Consider the following 16,255-nt stretch of genomic DNA (forward strand, 5'->3'; position numbering starts at 1 on the left):
TTTTGATTTGAATTAAGCAGCTTAGTTTTGTTGTTTGGCTACTTGAAGAGAAATAGGGCCTTCCAATGTCTTCCAATGCATTGTGGAAAAGTGTTCATCTAATTCTACTGAACGAAGACCTGAAACGAGTATAACATTCACATACCATAGAACATTCTATTTTTGCATCCTGAGATTGCGTTGTTTCCCGCTGCTTGTTGATTTCCGTAGCACATCCCCATCTGATTTTTTTTACTAGGCAATTGTTACGTTCCCCAGTTTCTGTGTTGTTTGGGGTTTGTATGTGTTTGTATGTGTGTATTTCAGGAAATGGCTTCCTGGATTCTAAGCAGCTGATTGGTCGGCCCCATCGATGATTGGAGCTCTGAACCCTCCCTCTCATCAGGGGAAACAGCTGTTTTCAATTACCAACTCCTTCTCCAGCTGGATAAAAGCCAGTGTTCCTTTGTCAGGAAGAGAAACTTCTTTGATGTCCTGTGTTGGTTGTTGCCCAGTGACAGTTCTGTTGACAGTGGTTTGTAGCTGCTACTTCTAAAGTATGTGTATGCTAATAGGACTCAGTGTTGTTGATTATTGAAATTGTTCACTAAGTTTGTATTATTCTGTTTCATTTGTTCCCAGGGGGGAAGGTACCTTGGGAGTGTTTAGGCAAGAGCCCTGCGGTCATACATAACCTATAGTATTTACTGTCTATGCACACTAGGTGAGACCTGAATGGACCACCCCCTGTATTTTGGTTAGCGCGCCAGGAGGTTCTAAAAGGTTAGGTAAGTAGTGGGTAGGAGAGGACTTAACTTTGACTTTCTTTGCTTTGGTTCTGTCCAGACCCTTTTACCCACATTACCGTGTTATGGAAATAAATTCCCTGTAAACGGATATAGTCTCCTTCATCCTTACCCGCACCTACAATCACATACCTCTTTCACTCCACGGGGACTTGAGTTGTAGCAGGGTGTTGCGTTCCCTCCAAGAGGTGTAAGTAACACATGTCAGTTAAGAACAAATTCTTATTTACAATGATGGCCTACACCGGGCAAACCCGGAGACGCTGGGCCAATTGTGCGCCGCCCTATGTGACTCCCTGTCACTGCCTGTTGTGATACAGCCTTGAATCGAACCTGGGTGCCGCCTCATGCGCTGAGATGCAGTGCCTTAGACCGCTGCACCACTCCGGAGCCACTCATGCAAGGGTTTGTCCAATATTAGCCTATCAACTAAACAAAACATTCATAACATTATATTAAATGTTTGCTTGCATATAATTGGTGAATATTCCTGCCTTAATGTTCAGGAATACATGGCAAGGAACACCACATGGACATTTTAATAGATATTGTCTGGCGGCTTCAGTATCGTGTAAAATACTTGATGAAACTCCCAGATGAACTAAAGACTAAATGAAATAAAACACATTCATGTTGTACAATCAATTATATATGGATGTGTTTGTTCAAGACAGTTTCCAGTAATTACTTCCAGTAAGCTGAGGTCGCCAGAGGCAAGAAGTAAAACAAAAAAACAGGACCAACAGACATTACTTATGCTGTCCTGAGACGCTGGAGAAGATCTACTCTAGTAGCTATTCTAGTAGCTATAGGTGGATGATAAGAGACAACTGATTTAGAAGAACAATCAATGACAAGTGATACTGACCTGAGAAATAGTTTGTCAGCTTTAATGTTTATTTGTTAGGTTAACATCTGTAAATCATCTTATTCTGCTTTGTAAAGACTCATGGAGACAACGTGTCATCTCTTTTCCACAACTTTATTGTCTTCCTTGATAAGGACAATCATAACAACAGTTGTTCACTTATTACACCTTCAGATAATGAATCACACAGCTGGGAGATGCAGGAGAATATTCACACATTATAGAGCGTGTTGGTCTAATCCTGAATGCTGATTGGTTAAGACCGCATTCCAGCCGGTGTCTATTCCACAAGCTACCACCGGCTAAATCTATGATGTTAAAATGCCTATTTACTCTGTTCCAACTGACTGCGCAATCCACTGTCTCATCAGCCCAGCCAGGCAATTTATAAACTTGATAGAAGGATATTCACACAATCACATCACTTTGTACTAATACAACAAATGTACCATTTTAGTCTAGCTTTAGATAGCTGTACTGTTATTATAGTGAAGCTGAGACTGATATGCTTTGAAAGATAATGTTATTTTTTTTACAATGATGATACAATGTCAAATGTTGAAAAAGACACTACATGTATTCCATTACTGGCTGGCTCACATTTTTTCTAAACCTAAATTAAACAAGCGACAAAGACACCACAAAAGCAAATGGGTCTTCTCCTTGCATATAAAGGTGGCTTTGTAAGGATTCTTGAATTTGATGGAGGGAACATCATGACTCTGTAGGAATGAAATCCCATGACAAGATAATCAGTCGGTTGAGTAATACTGCTGATCACTCCTATTATAGAGGAGAGTCTGTGGAGTAATACTGTGGATCACTCCAACTATAGATCAGTCTGGAGTAATACTGCTGATCACTACTACAATAGATCAGTCTGTGGAGTAATACTGCTGACCACTCCTACTATAGAGGATATTAGACAGTGTTTAACCATGTGACCTTTAATCTGTGTGTCAATGATTGGAGAAATGATTCCTGCTTGATGTGATACTCCAACATGTTTCTGTTATGCTTCACTGATAAGCCATCACTCACTGTTCATATTACTGTTTATAATACTTTTTATAATACTGTTTATAGTACTGTTTACAATGCTTTTTATAATTCAGTTTATATTATGGTTCATAATACTGTTTCTATACTTTTCATAATTGTTTATAATACTGTTGATAACTGTGTATAATACTGTTAAAATACTGTTCATAATACAGTGTATAATATTTGACTTCAGACATTTGCTCTGCCTTCACTCCTACTACAGGTTTGTGATTTTTAGGACATGCCATTCTCCTTGTTAATTTAACTTACCCATTATGTTCATCATCTACCTATGAATAACGATGGCTACCTAAAAAGCAAAGAACAAATGATTTTGGTTATACAGTCAGAAGGTTACACATAGTGGCCTCATTGAATATTATCAAACAGGTTGACTGATTTTAAAATGAGAAAATACTATCCATTTCTATTGTATTAATCTACAGTAGATGGCTCACAGGGCATCCTGGACTTATGCATTCCATATATTAGATGATGTTAACCTGTTAATGTTGAGAGAATGGCTATCTTACACTGTTCCTTTACATGATATGAACTTACATATAGGTATGTGTTCTCCATACTGTATCTCTCCATCATCACACTTCACCTCAATTTCTTCTATTTTCCATACAAAACGTGTGTATTTATGGTAATATCCCTCTTTGCATTGGAGAGTCTTTTTTTCACCATGCGCAATATAATCTTTCTTGGGTAAATTCTGTAGATTGTACTCTGCATCAAAAATGGAAATCTCACAAGGCCCTGATGGAAATGAAACCCAGTAATTCATTATTTTATTCCCTTAGTGTACAGTACATATTCATACATTTATATACTCATATACACTTGACATGTAGATATTACATCATGTTCATACCAGTTGAAAAGAATGTACTTACGTAAACACTTTGGAGGTCTCGGCCATTTTCCATTCTGACATCTGATGCTGCCTGTGAAACTCAGTGTATACCTTCTACTGCATTGATAGGACACCTCTGTAACAACATCTTCAACATCGCTCTTTTCCTTGGTGTAATCTCCATTAGTAATAGGAGGGGGATCAGGACAGCTTGCTAGATTAAACAGGGATCATAATACCGTACCATGAAAATATATTACAATCATTCAGTACCATGATAATACAGTACCATAAAAATACATTACAATGATACAGTACCATGGTAATACAGTACCATGATACAGTACCAGGATAGTACAATACCATGAAAATAAATTACAATGATTCAATACCATGATAATACAATGATACAGTACAGTACCATGATAATAGAATAGCATTATAATACAGAACCATGATAATACATTGTCAAGATTATACAGTACCATGATAATACAATACCATGATAATACAGTACTGTACAATGATAATACAGTACCAAGATAATACTGTACCATAGACGTAAGACTTACCTTTACAATCAATTGGCATGTGCCATTCTCCATTCTTGCAAGTTGCCTTTCCTCCAGGTCCTGTGTATGGGCTAATGCATGTATAATCTATTTGGTTCCCATTTTCGTATCTCTCTAGCACTTGGTCAAGAATCAGAAATGTTTTCCCTGTGCCCTTAGGCTTATCACAGTACTCTGCAGGTGAAACACAACGTGTTTGAACTATCAAATTACAATCAAGTACCAGAGACACAAAAGTGCCAGTGAATGATGCTATTAGAACCATAGTCAATGGCCAATGTACAGTATATTCAGAGAATTTAACTGGGGCAAATTGTGATATATACTGTAAATATGCATTGAAACTCATCCATGATCATATCTAGGAAAACTACACTATAATGAATTATAGCAAAAACCAACAGCAACTATCTCAAAGTGGACACATTGGGGACATATTGAGAAACTATAAATCAGAGCTTGATACTTCTGTAATACCAAGCAAAGCCTTAACAAGGATTCCTGATTGTGTGAGAGGAGAATAATGGTGTTATATGTTAAGGAACTTTTCATCTCAATGAACATTTAAATATCATTTTTTTCCTGTTTGAATAGGTGCTGTTCATAGTAGAGTAACTCTAAACTGAATTACTGCATCAGTTTTAAACTTTTATCAATACTTACGTTTGCATGTTGGTGGTGGAGTTGTCCAGTTCCCATTTTCACAAGTAATCTTTTTAAGTCCCTCTATTTCAAAGGACTTGCGACATTCATAATTCACCTCAAATCCATCTATATATTTATTTTGATATGGGATTTCAACAATTGCATTTTCAACTTTAGGTGGAGGATCACGTATAATGCCTTGCGCTTCAAGAGAAGAAAATATTGATGTAAGATTAGTGAGTAGAAAACATACACACAGTACATAAACAGAACAACTACATATGTAATTACATAATATCATATGGGCTTCTGGGTCCTTTTCCCCAAACTATTCCAACATATAGTAAACATACATTGAAGGATGACTGGCCACTGCAGACAATTAAAATCAAGTGATAAAATCTAGAGAGACAGAGCATTGAGATTGAGTTTTAGACCAATCTAGCAGAGTCAGAGGGAAATGCATTCTACTGTTCTTGATCTACTTTGTAAAGAGGTAAAATCTAGAACATCTGTTTTCTTACCAATACACTCTGATATTCCAGACCATGTTCCCTCAGTACATGTGGCTTCACCCCACCAGCCCCCGGTAGAGGGTTTGAACCCTACATTGCAGGAATAGTATATCTTCCTTTTCCTGGGATCAACATTCCTCTCATTTGACTGAACTATGAATCCACTCATCACAGTGGGGTTGATACATGCTCCCTCTATTTCTGGGGGAAACAAGGACATGAAACGTTAAAGAACACAATGTGACACATTCATGGATTTTAATCCGGTTCTACAGTTGTAACGCTGAGTTCCTCCCAATTGACCCCGCTGCCAGCGGTAGGGAAAACTCACAAGAGGGAGACGTGGATCACCACATGTTATCACTACAATGATAGAGATGTTTAGTGTTAGCATGAATCATACCAGTACATTAATACACAGTGATTCACCTTCCTATTCCTCCTTATACCCTCAATATGATGCATGCTCCCTTTATTTGTGGGAGAAACAATGGCAGGAAACATTACAGAACGCATTGTGACACATCGTTCAGTTAACAGCGCACTTAGAGGACCTGTTCTACAAAGCATTTACCAAATCATTACATTTTGGCCAAGCTGTCAGTTTGGTAAAAGCACTGAACAGAGCAAAATCTGGAAAAGCAAATGGAAGCAAAATGAGTGAATGTTCATGCCATTACCAATTCCACACCAAATCATCAAATAGGGAATAAAACAGGAGGCTTAAATCTGATGCTTGATCTTTCCAGTAGCCTTAAACCTTCTGGATCAGTGTCTTGCCTCACATCCTCAGAGTTTTAGATGATTGAAATGTAAATGTCATCCTACCTTTACAGCCAAGTGTCTTGGTCCAGCCATTTTTTGTACAGGTAGTACTGTCCAATAGTTCATAATTCATCTTACACTCATAAGTGAGCTGATCATTGAATTTGTATCTTGTTTTTGGGTCTTTAAAACTTCTTGAGCCTATGGGGGCGCCATTTCGACTTTGTAAAAATTAGTTCCCAAATGAAACTGCCTCGTACTCAATTCTTGCTCGTACAATATGCATATTATTATTACTATTGGATAGAAAACACTCTCTAGTTTCTAAAACCGTTTGAATTATTTCTCTGAGTGAAACAGAACTCATTCTGCAGCACATTTCCTGTCAGGGAGTGAGATTTCAGAAATCGAGGTCCCTGTTCTGAGGTCAGTTTATAAGTCCCCATGTAAGCCATCGGGCTACATGCACTGCATACGTCTTCCTCTAGATGTCAGTAAGCGGGGAGAATTTGAATGGAGTGGATTGCGCAATCTGGGACCCTATATAAGACCGTGGAACGGAAGTACCGTCCTTTTCAACGGTGCGCCTGGCGCAAGAAGACATCACAATGTCGTCCTGCAAACGCTTTCGTTTTAGTAGTTCTATATCTCCGGTCATGTTTTTATTCGTTATAGGTGTTAAAGACATCATAAGGTAGTTAATTTAAACCGACTTATAGCAGTTTATAGCAGTTTATTGCGATTTTCTGGGATTTCTTTGTCATGCGCTTTCACGAGTTGGACACGTCTCCAGTGGGTGGCTATCGTTAGCTGCTATTTCGACAGGAGAAGAGGACATCTTTCAACCCAAAGACGATTGTTCTGGAGAAAGGACACCTTGCCCAAGATTCTGATGGAAGCTCAGCTAATAGTAAGCAGTCTTTATGCTGTTAATTCGTATTTATGTTGACAAATGTCAAATAATAATTCCACCATGAATTTCGGTGCGTCTCGCCTTAGCGCACGCTGTATGCTTGAAGTAACGTTAATTTTAAAAATGTAACCCGGCGAATGCATTAAGAACTAATTTGTCTTTCAATTGCTGTCCAACCTGTATTTTTTAGTCAAGTTTTGGAATAGTTACTGATTAGAATAGGTGCCTCTTCAAAGATTTCTCCTGACATTTTCTGGGCAGCTTTGCTACTTTTCTCATTGTATAACCACGATTTGTGCCGCTAAATATGCACATTTTCGAACAAACTCTATATGCATTGTGTAATATGATGTTATAGGACTGTCATCTGAAGAATTCTGAGAAGGTTAGTGAAAAAATTAATATATTTTGGTGGTTTATACGTTATCGCTATTTTTGCCTTGAATCAATGCTGTTGTGATGTTTGCTATTGTGGTAAGCTAATATAACGCTATATTGTGTTTTCGCTGTAAAACACTTAGAAAATCTGAAATATTGGCTGGATTCACAAGATCTGTGTCTTTCAATTGCTGTACGCTGTGTATTTTTAAGAAATGTTTTATGATGAGTAATTAGCTAATTCACGTTGCTCTCTGTAGTTATTCTAGTCGCTTTGGTGAGAGTTGTGATGGTGGCTGCAATGGTAAACTATGATTTATACCTGAAATATGCACATTTTTCTAACAAAACATATGCTATACAATAAATATGTTATCAGACTGTCATCTGATGAAGTTGTTTCTTGGTTAGTGGCTATTTATATCTTTATTTGGTCGAATTTGTGATAGCTACTGATGGAGTAAAAAAATGGTGGAGTAAAAAAGTGGTGTCTTTTGCTAACGTGGTTAGCTAATAGATTTACATATTGTGTCTTCCCTGTAAAACATTTAAAAAATCAGAAATGATGGCTGGATTCACAAGATGTGTATCTTTCATTTGGTGTCTTGGACTTGTGATTTCATGAACATTTTATTATATGATATCCCTGTGGCTTTAGGCTAGGCTATGCTAGTCAGCTTTTTTGATGGGGGGGATCCCGGATCCGGGTTTGGGAGGTGTTAGAGGTTAATCACAGCATTTAGGATATCTGGCTTGTCACATGTTATCTCTGAAAGACAAACAACGTAATTCTGATGCAGTCCAAACTAACATCGGAGCACAAGGTAATCAAACCACAGTGATATTCAAAGATGGCTTCCTTCAGAAAACTGCACCTTCACAGAGTGGGTCTGGAGTCCAGGAGCCATCACTTGTGCATGTGGCAACACCCCGGGTATTTGTGGTTTTAAATCCGGTTTTACAGTTGTAACGCTGAGTTTCTCTCAATTGACCCCGCTGCCAGCGGTAGGGAGAACTCACAAGAGGGTCACGTGGATCACCACATGTTATCCCTACAATGATAGAGATGTTTAGTGTCAGCATGAATCAAACCTGTACAGTAATACACAGTGATTCACCTGTGTATACCCCAATACACTCAATATATCATACTACAATATACTCTCCAGTATGAACATACGTTCACAATCTGTAGAAGATGACCATTGTCCGTCCTCTTTGCATGTTATTGTATCATCAGTCTGACGTGAGAAAAAGTTCCAGAATCCTGAGGTACAGGTCACCTTCAGCCTTTCACCAGGCAAGAACAGATTTCTGCCAGCAGGTGTGTAACTGGTTCCTCTTGTTGGTGGCAATGATAATTTACATTTCACTTCTGCATTTTGGAGACAACATTTAAAAAAACATTTTGTTAGTAGCTTTCTATAATATGTTAACAAATGGTTAAAAAAAATGTAACTTAAAAACATGAGTTACCCAGAAGACTTAAAATGTCAAAAGTTGTGTGCTGGAAAAACTTGGGAGAGCATGGGTGGAATAAGCATTGTTGTGCTCATGTGAATTTCCTTTCTTTTTCGACTTCACACCAATGCCTATTCTCACTTAAAACATATTGTTTTGTTTTTAATAAAAAAGAATGGTCGGAGAATTATCTAAATCAAAAGGCAAGTATTTAATTACGTTGTGAAATGAATGGATTAACATACATCTTAAGTTAGAAGGCAATATTGACATTACAAGGCATTATTCTAGGCATGATCAGAGAGACCATGGCTTGTGCCATGACCAATAGATCATGGGAGAGGGAGAGAGAAAGAAAGAGCGAGGGTGTATCTCACAAGCACAGGTCAGGAGCAAAAAAAAGGGACAATGAATCTAAGACCCTTCATAACATCTGAATTATTTGAGTTGTTGACCAATAGTATTACTGCTTCTCAGAGGTGAGACAGATAGAGGCTTGAGATATCAACACAGAGAATGCTGAATTCCTGAGAAGACAATAAAGCCTATTGCATAGAGTGTTGATAAGAGACTTCGGGGGCTGGGTTGCCCTACACCTCTCAGTACCCATCATCCCATCAGATAGTGTGAGCCTTTTGATGTCCCTGAACCAACAAGCAATTGACAATGTGTTCTGTTTACCAGACTATGTGAGCCTTTGCCAAAGGCCTCCACCTTGGCCCAACAATCAAACAGGCAAAGCGTCAATACAGGATTAAGATTGAATCCCACTACACCGGCTCTGACCCTCGTTATATATAGCAGGGCTTGCAAACTATCACGGATTACAAAGAGAAACCCAGCCGTGAGCTGCCCAGTGACTTAAGCCTATCAGACGAGTTAAATGCATTCTGTGTTCATTTTGAGGCAAGCAACACTGAACAATGCATGAGAGCACCAGCTGTTCTGGACGAGTGTGTGATTGCACTCCCTCCGTAGCCGATGTGACTAAGACCTTTAAACACGTTAACATTCAGACGGATTACCAGGACGCATACTCATATTAAGAGCTGACCAGCTGGCAAGTGTCTTCACTGACATTTTCATGCTCTCCCTGACCCAGTTTGTAATACACTATATATACAAAAGTATGTGGACACCGCTTCAAATGAGTGGATTCGGCTATTTCAGCAACACCTGTTGCTGATAGGTGTATAAAATTGACCACATAGCAATGCAATCTCCATAGACAAAAATTGGCAGTAGAATGGCCTTACTGAAAAGCTCAGTGACTTTTAACGTGGCACCATCATAGGGCGGGACCGCTGAGTGCTGAAGCGCTACGTTGCAACACTCAGTACTTAGTTCCAAACTGCCTCTGGAAGCAACGTCAGCACAAGAACTGTTCGTCCAGGGTTTCGTAAAATGGGTTTCCTTGGCCGAGCAGTCGCACACAAGCCTAAGATCACCATGTACAATGCCAAGCGTCGGCTGGAGTGGTGTAAAGCTCACCGCCATTGGACTCTGGAGCAGTGGAAATGCGTTCTCTGGAGTCACGTTTCACCATCTGGTAGTCTGACGGACGAATCTAGGTTTGGCGGATGCCATGATAACACTACCTTCCCCAATGCATAGTGGCAACTTTAAAGTTTGGTGGAGGAAGAATAATGGTCTGGGGCTGTTTTTCATGGTTAGGGCTAGGCCCCTTTTGTTCCAGTGAAGGGAAATCTAAATGCTACAGCATACAATTGCATTATAGACGATTCTGTGCTTCCAACTTTGTGGCAACAGTTTGGGGAAGGCCCTTTCCTGTTTCAGCATGACAGCAATTCAATGGCTCAGACACGAGACGTATGTGGCAGGGTCTACAGACAATCACGGACTACAACAAGAAAACCAGCCACTTCACGGACACCGACGTCTTGCTTCCAGACAAACTAAACACCTTCTTTGTCCGCTTTGAGGATAATACAGTGCCACCGACGCGGCCTACTCCCAAGGACTATGTGTTCTCCTTCTCCATGGCCGACGTGGGTAAGACATTTAAATGAGTTATCCCTCGCAAGGCTGCCGGCCCAGACGGTATCCCTAGCCGCGTCCTCAGAGCATGCACAGACCAGCTGGCTGATGTGTTTACGGACATATTCAATCTCTCCCTATCCCAGTTTTCTGTCCCAACATGCTTCAAGATGGCCACTATTGATCCTGTACCCAAGAAGGCAAAGGTAACTGAACTAAATGACTATAGTCACTATAGTCACTATAGTCAAGTAGCACCTACTTCTGTCATCATGAAGTGCTTTGAGAGACTAGTCAAGGATCATATCACCTCCACCTTACCTGTCACCTTACCGCCCCAATAGGTCCACAGAAGATGCAATCGCCATCACACTGCACACTGCCCTATCCCATCTGGACAAGAGGAATACCTATGTAAGAATGCTGTTCATTGACTACAGCTCAGCATTCAACACCATAGTACCCTCCTAGCTCATCATTAGGCTTGAGGCCCTGGGTCTCAACCCGCCCTGTGCGATTGGGTCCTGGACTTCCTGATGGTTTGTCCCCAGGTGGTGAAGGTAGGAAACAACATCTACACTTCGCTGATCCACTGGAGCCCCATAAGGGTGCGTGCTCAGCCCCCTCCTATACTCCCTGTTCACCCATGACTGTGTGACCATGCACGCCTCCAACTTGATCATCATGTTTGCAGACAACATAACAGTAGTAGGCTTGATCACCAACAACGACGCGACAGCCTATAGGGAGGAGGTGAGGGCACTGGGAGTGTGGTGTCAGGAAAACAACCTTTCACTCAACGTCAACAAAACAAAGGAGATGATCGTGGACTTCAGGAAACAGCAGAGGGAGCTCCCCCCCTATCCACATCGATGGGACAGTAGTGGACAAGATGGAAAGTTTTAAGTTCCTCGGCATACACATCACAGACAAACTGAAATGGTCCACCCACACAGTGTGGTGAAGAAGGCCCAACAGCGCCAGCCTCCTCAGGAGGCTGAAGAAATTTGGCTTGTCACCTAAAACCCTCACAAACTGTTACAGATGCACAATTGAGAGCATTCTGTTGGGCTGTATCACAACCTGGTACTGCAACTGCACCGCCCTCAACAGCAGGGCTCTCCAGAGGGTGGTGGGGTCTGCACAACACAACACATCACCGGGGACAAGCTACCTGCACACCAATACACCTACAGCACCCAATGTCACAGGAAGGCCAAAAAGATCATCAAGGATAACAACCACCCGAGTCACTGCCTGTTCACCCCGCTACCATCCAGAAGGTGTGCATCAAAGCTCGGGCTGAGAGTCTGAAAAACAGCTTCTATCTCAGGCCATCAGACTGTTATACAGCCATCACTAACACAGAGAGGCTACTGTCTAGATACAGACTTGAAATAATTTCCCACCCTAACAAATGGATCACTAGTCACTTTATTAATGCCGCTTTAATAATGATGTTACACATCTTGGATTACTCATCTCATATGCATATACTTCTTTTATACCATCTACTGCATCTTGCCTACGCCGCTCGGTCATCGCTCATCCATATATTTATATGTACATATTCTTATTCCATCTCTTTACTTAGATGTGTGTGTATTAGGTAGTTGTTGTGTAATTGTTAGATTACTTCTTAGATATTGTTGCGCTGTCAGAACTAGAAACACAAGCATTTCGCTACACTTTCAATAACATCTGCTAACCATGTGTATGTGACCAAAAAAAATTGATTTGATTTGACAAATACAATGCACAATGCTAGGTCCATAAAGAATGGGTTTACCGAGATCGGTATGGAAGAACTTGACTGGAATGCCGAATGCGAACCAGGCCTAATCGCCCAACATCAGACCTCACTAATGCTCTTGTGGCTGAATGGAAGCAAGACCCTGCAGCAATTTTCCAACTAGTGGAAAACCTTCCCAGTAGAGTGGAGGCTGTTATAGCAGCAAAGGGGGGACCAACACCATATTAATATAAGGGCACAAGGCGAGACCCATATGCAGACACAGGCAGATGGTTGAGCTCTGATATTTATTATAACCCAAGGGGTAGGTAAAAGGCAGGTTGGGTATAGGTGAGAGTTCATAAACCAGGTCAGAATCCAAACACTACAGGGCGTTAGACAGTCTTGAGGTCAGGACAGGCAGGGGTTCAGTATTCAGGTCCAACTCCAAACAGTACAAGGCGTTAGGCAGGCTTGAGGTCAGGGCAGGAAGAATGGTCAGGCAGGCGGGTTTGGTGTCAGGACAGGCAAGGGTCAAAACCAGGTGGACGAGGAAAAACAGAGACTGGGGAAAAATAGGAGCGAGGAGATAAACGCTGGTTGACTTGGCAAACAAGACGAACTGGCACAGAGAAACAGAAAACACAGGTATAAATACACCGGGGATAATGAGTGACACCTTGAGAGGGTGGAGACAAGCACAAGGACAGGTGAAACAGATCAGGGTGTGACATTTAACGATTTTCTAATGAGATGTTTGACGAGCTGTTGTCCATATTCTTCTGGTTTCAAGAAGACCACCATAGTCTCTGTGCCCAAGAACGCCAAGGTAACCTGCCTAAATGACTACCGCACTCACATCTGTAGCCATAAAATACTTTGAAAGGGTGATCATGGCTCACATGAACACCATCATCTCAGAAACCCTGGACCCACTCCAATTCAAATACCACCCAAACAGATCAACAGATGACTGCCATTTCCCACCTGGACAAAAGGAACACCTATGTGAGAATGCTGTTCATTGACTACAGCTCAGCGTTCAACACCATAGTGCCCTCTAAGCTCCAAGCTCCAAGCTCTTCACTCTTCACTGAACACCTCCTTCCTGCAACTGGATCCTGGACTTCCGGAGAGGGGCCGCCCCCAGGTTGTAAGGGTAGGCATAACACATTCGCCACACTGACCCTCAACACGGGGGCCCCTCAGGGGTGTGTGCTTTGTCCCCTCATGTACTCCCTATTCACCAAAGACTGTGTGGCCACGCATAACTCCAACACCATCGTTAAGTATGCCGATGACACATGGTGGTAGGCCTGATCACCGATCATGAGCCTATAGGGAGGAGGTCAGAGACCTGGCAGTGTTGTGCCAGGACTACAACCTCTACCTCAATGTGAGCAAGACAAACAAGCGTATTGTGAACTACAGGAAAAGGAGTGCCGAGCACGTCCCATTCACATCCATGGGACTGGAGTGGAGGTCGAGAGCTTCAAGTTCCTTGGCGTCCACACCACAAAGGACCTATTATGGTCCAAACACACAAGAAAAGTTGTGAGTAGGGCTCTGGATCCTCAAAAACGTTAAACAGCTGCTCCATCGAGAGCATCCTGACTGGTTTCATCACAACTTGGTATGGCAACTACTAGGCATCCGACCGCAAGGTGCTACAGAGAGTAGTACGTATGGCCAAGTACATCACTGGGGCTTAGCTCCCTGACATCCAGGACCTCTATACGGCCCTAAAAATTGTCAATGATTCCTGCCACCCAAGTCATAGACTGTTCTCTCTGCTACCGCACGGCAAGCGGTACTGGAGCGACAAGTCTAGGACCAAAAGGCTCCTTTAACAGCTTCTACCCCCAAGCCATAAGACTGCTGAACAGTTAATGAAATGGCTACCAAAGACTATTTGCATTGACCCACTTATTTGATTATTTTTTAAACTTATTTCTTTGCACTGACTCTCTTGCACAGGCTCGATGTAAACTCACTGGAATATAACCACACACTTACACATACTACATTGACACACCAACACACACACACACACACACACGGACACACACATATGCATATTTTCATCATACACACACACACACACACACACACACACACACACACACACACACACACACACACACACACACACACACACACACACACACACACACACACACACACACACACACACACACACACACACACACACACACACACACACATTAATTCACACTGTTCACGTACGCTGTTGCTACTCTGTTTATTATCATAGTCACTTTACCCCTACCTACTGTACATGTAAATATTACCTTCATTACCTACACTACCCCGTACCCCTACACATTGACTTGGTACTGGTACCCCTTGTTTATAGCCTCTTTATTGTTATTTTATGTACACCATTTTCCTTTAGTTTATTTAGCACATAACTCTGCATTGTTGGTTAAAAGGGCTCGTAAGTAAGCATTTCACGGTAAGGTCTAAGCCTGTTGTATTTGCCGCATATGACAAATAAAATTGGATTTGATTTTGTTGTGCAGCATTTGATAAAAGTAGCAAACAAACACATCAGTTACTTTTGCTCACTTTGTATAGTCTAGTCAGAGTCTTACAGAGCAACTGGTGAATACTAACCCAATGTGGGCACTAGAAGCATGTGAGAAAGTGAAGGAAAACACATCCTTACCTGTCTGAGCTGATGAACCATCCACATTCACCCATACCACCAGACACAGCAGAGTCAGAGATGATTTCATGTCGATCAAATGGTAGATGCTGTTAAAATGGAAAGAGGAGAACATAAATAAACAGTGTCTATCCCAAAGTTAATGTTTGTCTACAGAGTTCCAGCCCCCAGGGAGCACTGAAGAGTGGGGGACTGATCCAAAATACTGGAATACTCAAACATATTGATTTCAATCTATTGAAGTAGAATCACAGGAAATATCACACAGTTTTTGTGACAAGGCAAAATAGAAAAAGGCTATGGGTGGTGGAAGTGCCCTCCAAAACATGGACATACAGTGATTGGACTGCTGTGTCATCACCTCTAGCAATGGGCTAATTATTCTTTCCAAGACATTTTGTGTTGCTATAGCCTTTGCTTTAAATTATAAAAGGTTTCATTTTTGGTTGAATAGAACCTAATTTCTTTTGACACGTATATATATGCGCCACATGAAAAATATAATGCTATAAATCCCTAGAAAGATAAAGATATTGCTAAGCAGCAGAAGGACCTCAGTGTCTGCCAGGATAACTAACTACTAAAGTATTTCAGCACAGCTGAAGAGAAAACAACATACAGTTACAGGCCCAGGCCACTAGAGGGCCTGGTCACGCCTTAAAGGGAAATTTCACCCTGGATCTGCCACACATATTGTCAGTACTATATGATCTGAAAGATACTCTTTGGTCTTCAGGCTACATCCAACAACCTGTAACCCCAAGCTCATTCTATATGACCACCTGTAACCCCAAGCTCATTCTATATGACCACCTGCAACCCCAAGCTCGTTCGATATGACCACCTGCAACCCCAAGCTCATTCTATATGACCACCTGTAACCCCAAGCTCATTCTATATGACCACCTGCAACCCCAAGCTCGTTTGATATGACCACCTGCAACCCCAAGCTCGTTCTATATGACCACCTGCAACCCCAAGCTCGTTTGATATGACCACCTGTAACCCCAAGCTCGTTCGATATGACC

The 16,255-nt window shown here is 41.4% G+C and overlaps 1 protein-coding gene and 1 long non-coding RNA gene across 6 annotated transcripts in view; both read right to left on the reverse strand.

Moving 5' to 3' along the window:
- Positions 1–16,255, reverse strand: part of LOC120055015 (coagulation factor XIII B chain-like) — a 126,071-nt gene that overhangs the window by 22,600 nt on the left and 87,216 nt on the right. Inside the window, exons 17-18 of one of the 5 annotated variants that reach the window (XM_039002855.1) lie at positions 2,968–3,007; positions 1,747–2,375 (exon numbers count right to left, since the gene is read on the reverse strand). The exons of 3 other annotated variants lie outside the window; for them this stretch is intronic. In XM_039002855.1, the coding sequence (XP_038858783.1) occupies positions 2,988–3,007 (20 nt within the window). In that variant the 3' untranslated portion in view covers positions 1,747–2,375; positions 2,968–2,987. Of the gene's footprint in view, positions 1–1,746; positions 2,376–2,967; positions 3,008–16,255 lie in introns of those variants that run through there. One more of the 5 variants, XM_039002856.1, reaches the window with a different exon arrangement.
- LOC120055019 lies at positions 8,074–8,391 on the reverse strand. Its single transcript, XR_005477654.1, has 2 exons — positions 8,223–8,391; positions 8,074–8,116 (listed from the first exon to the last, which is right to left on the reverse strand). It is a non-coding gene; the product is annotated as an uncharacterized LOC120055019 (long non-coding RNA).

This window comes from Salvelinus namaycush, chromosome 10, assembly GCF_016432855.1.
Source record: "Salvelinus namaycush isolate Seneca chromosome 10, SaNama_1.0, whole genome shotgun sequence".
NCBI classification, from domain to species: domain Eukaryota; kingdom Metazoa; phylum Chordata; class Actinopteri; order Salmoniformes; family Salmonidae; genus Salvelinus; species Salvelinus namaycush.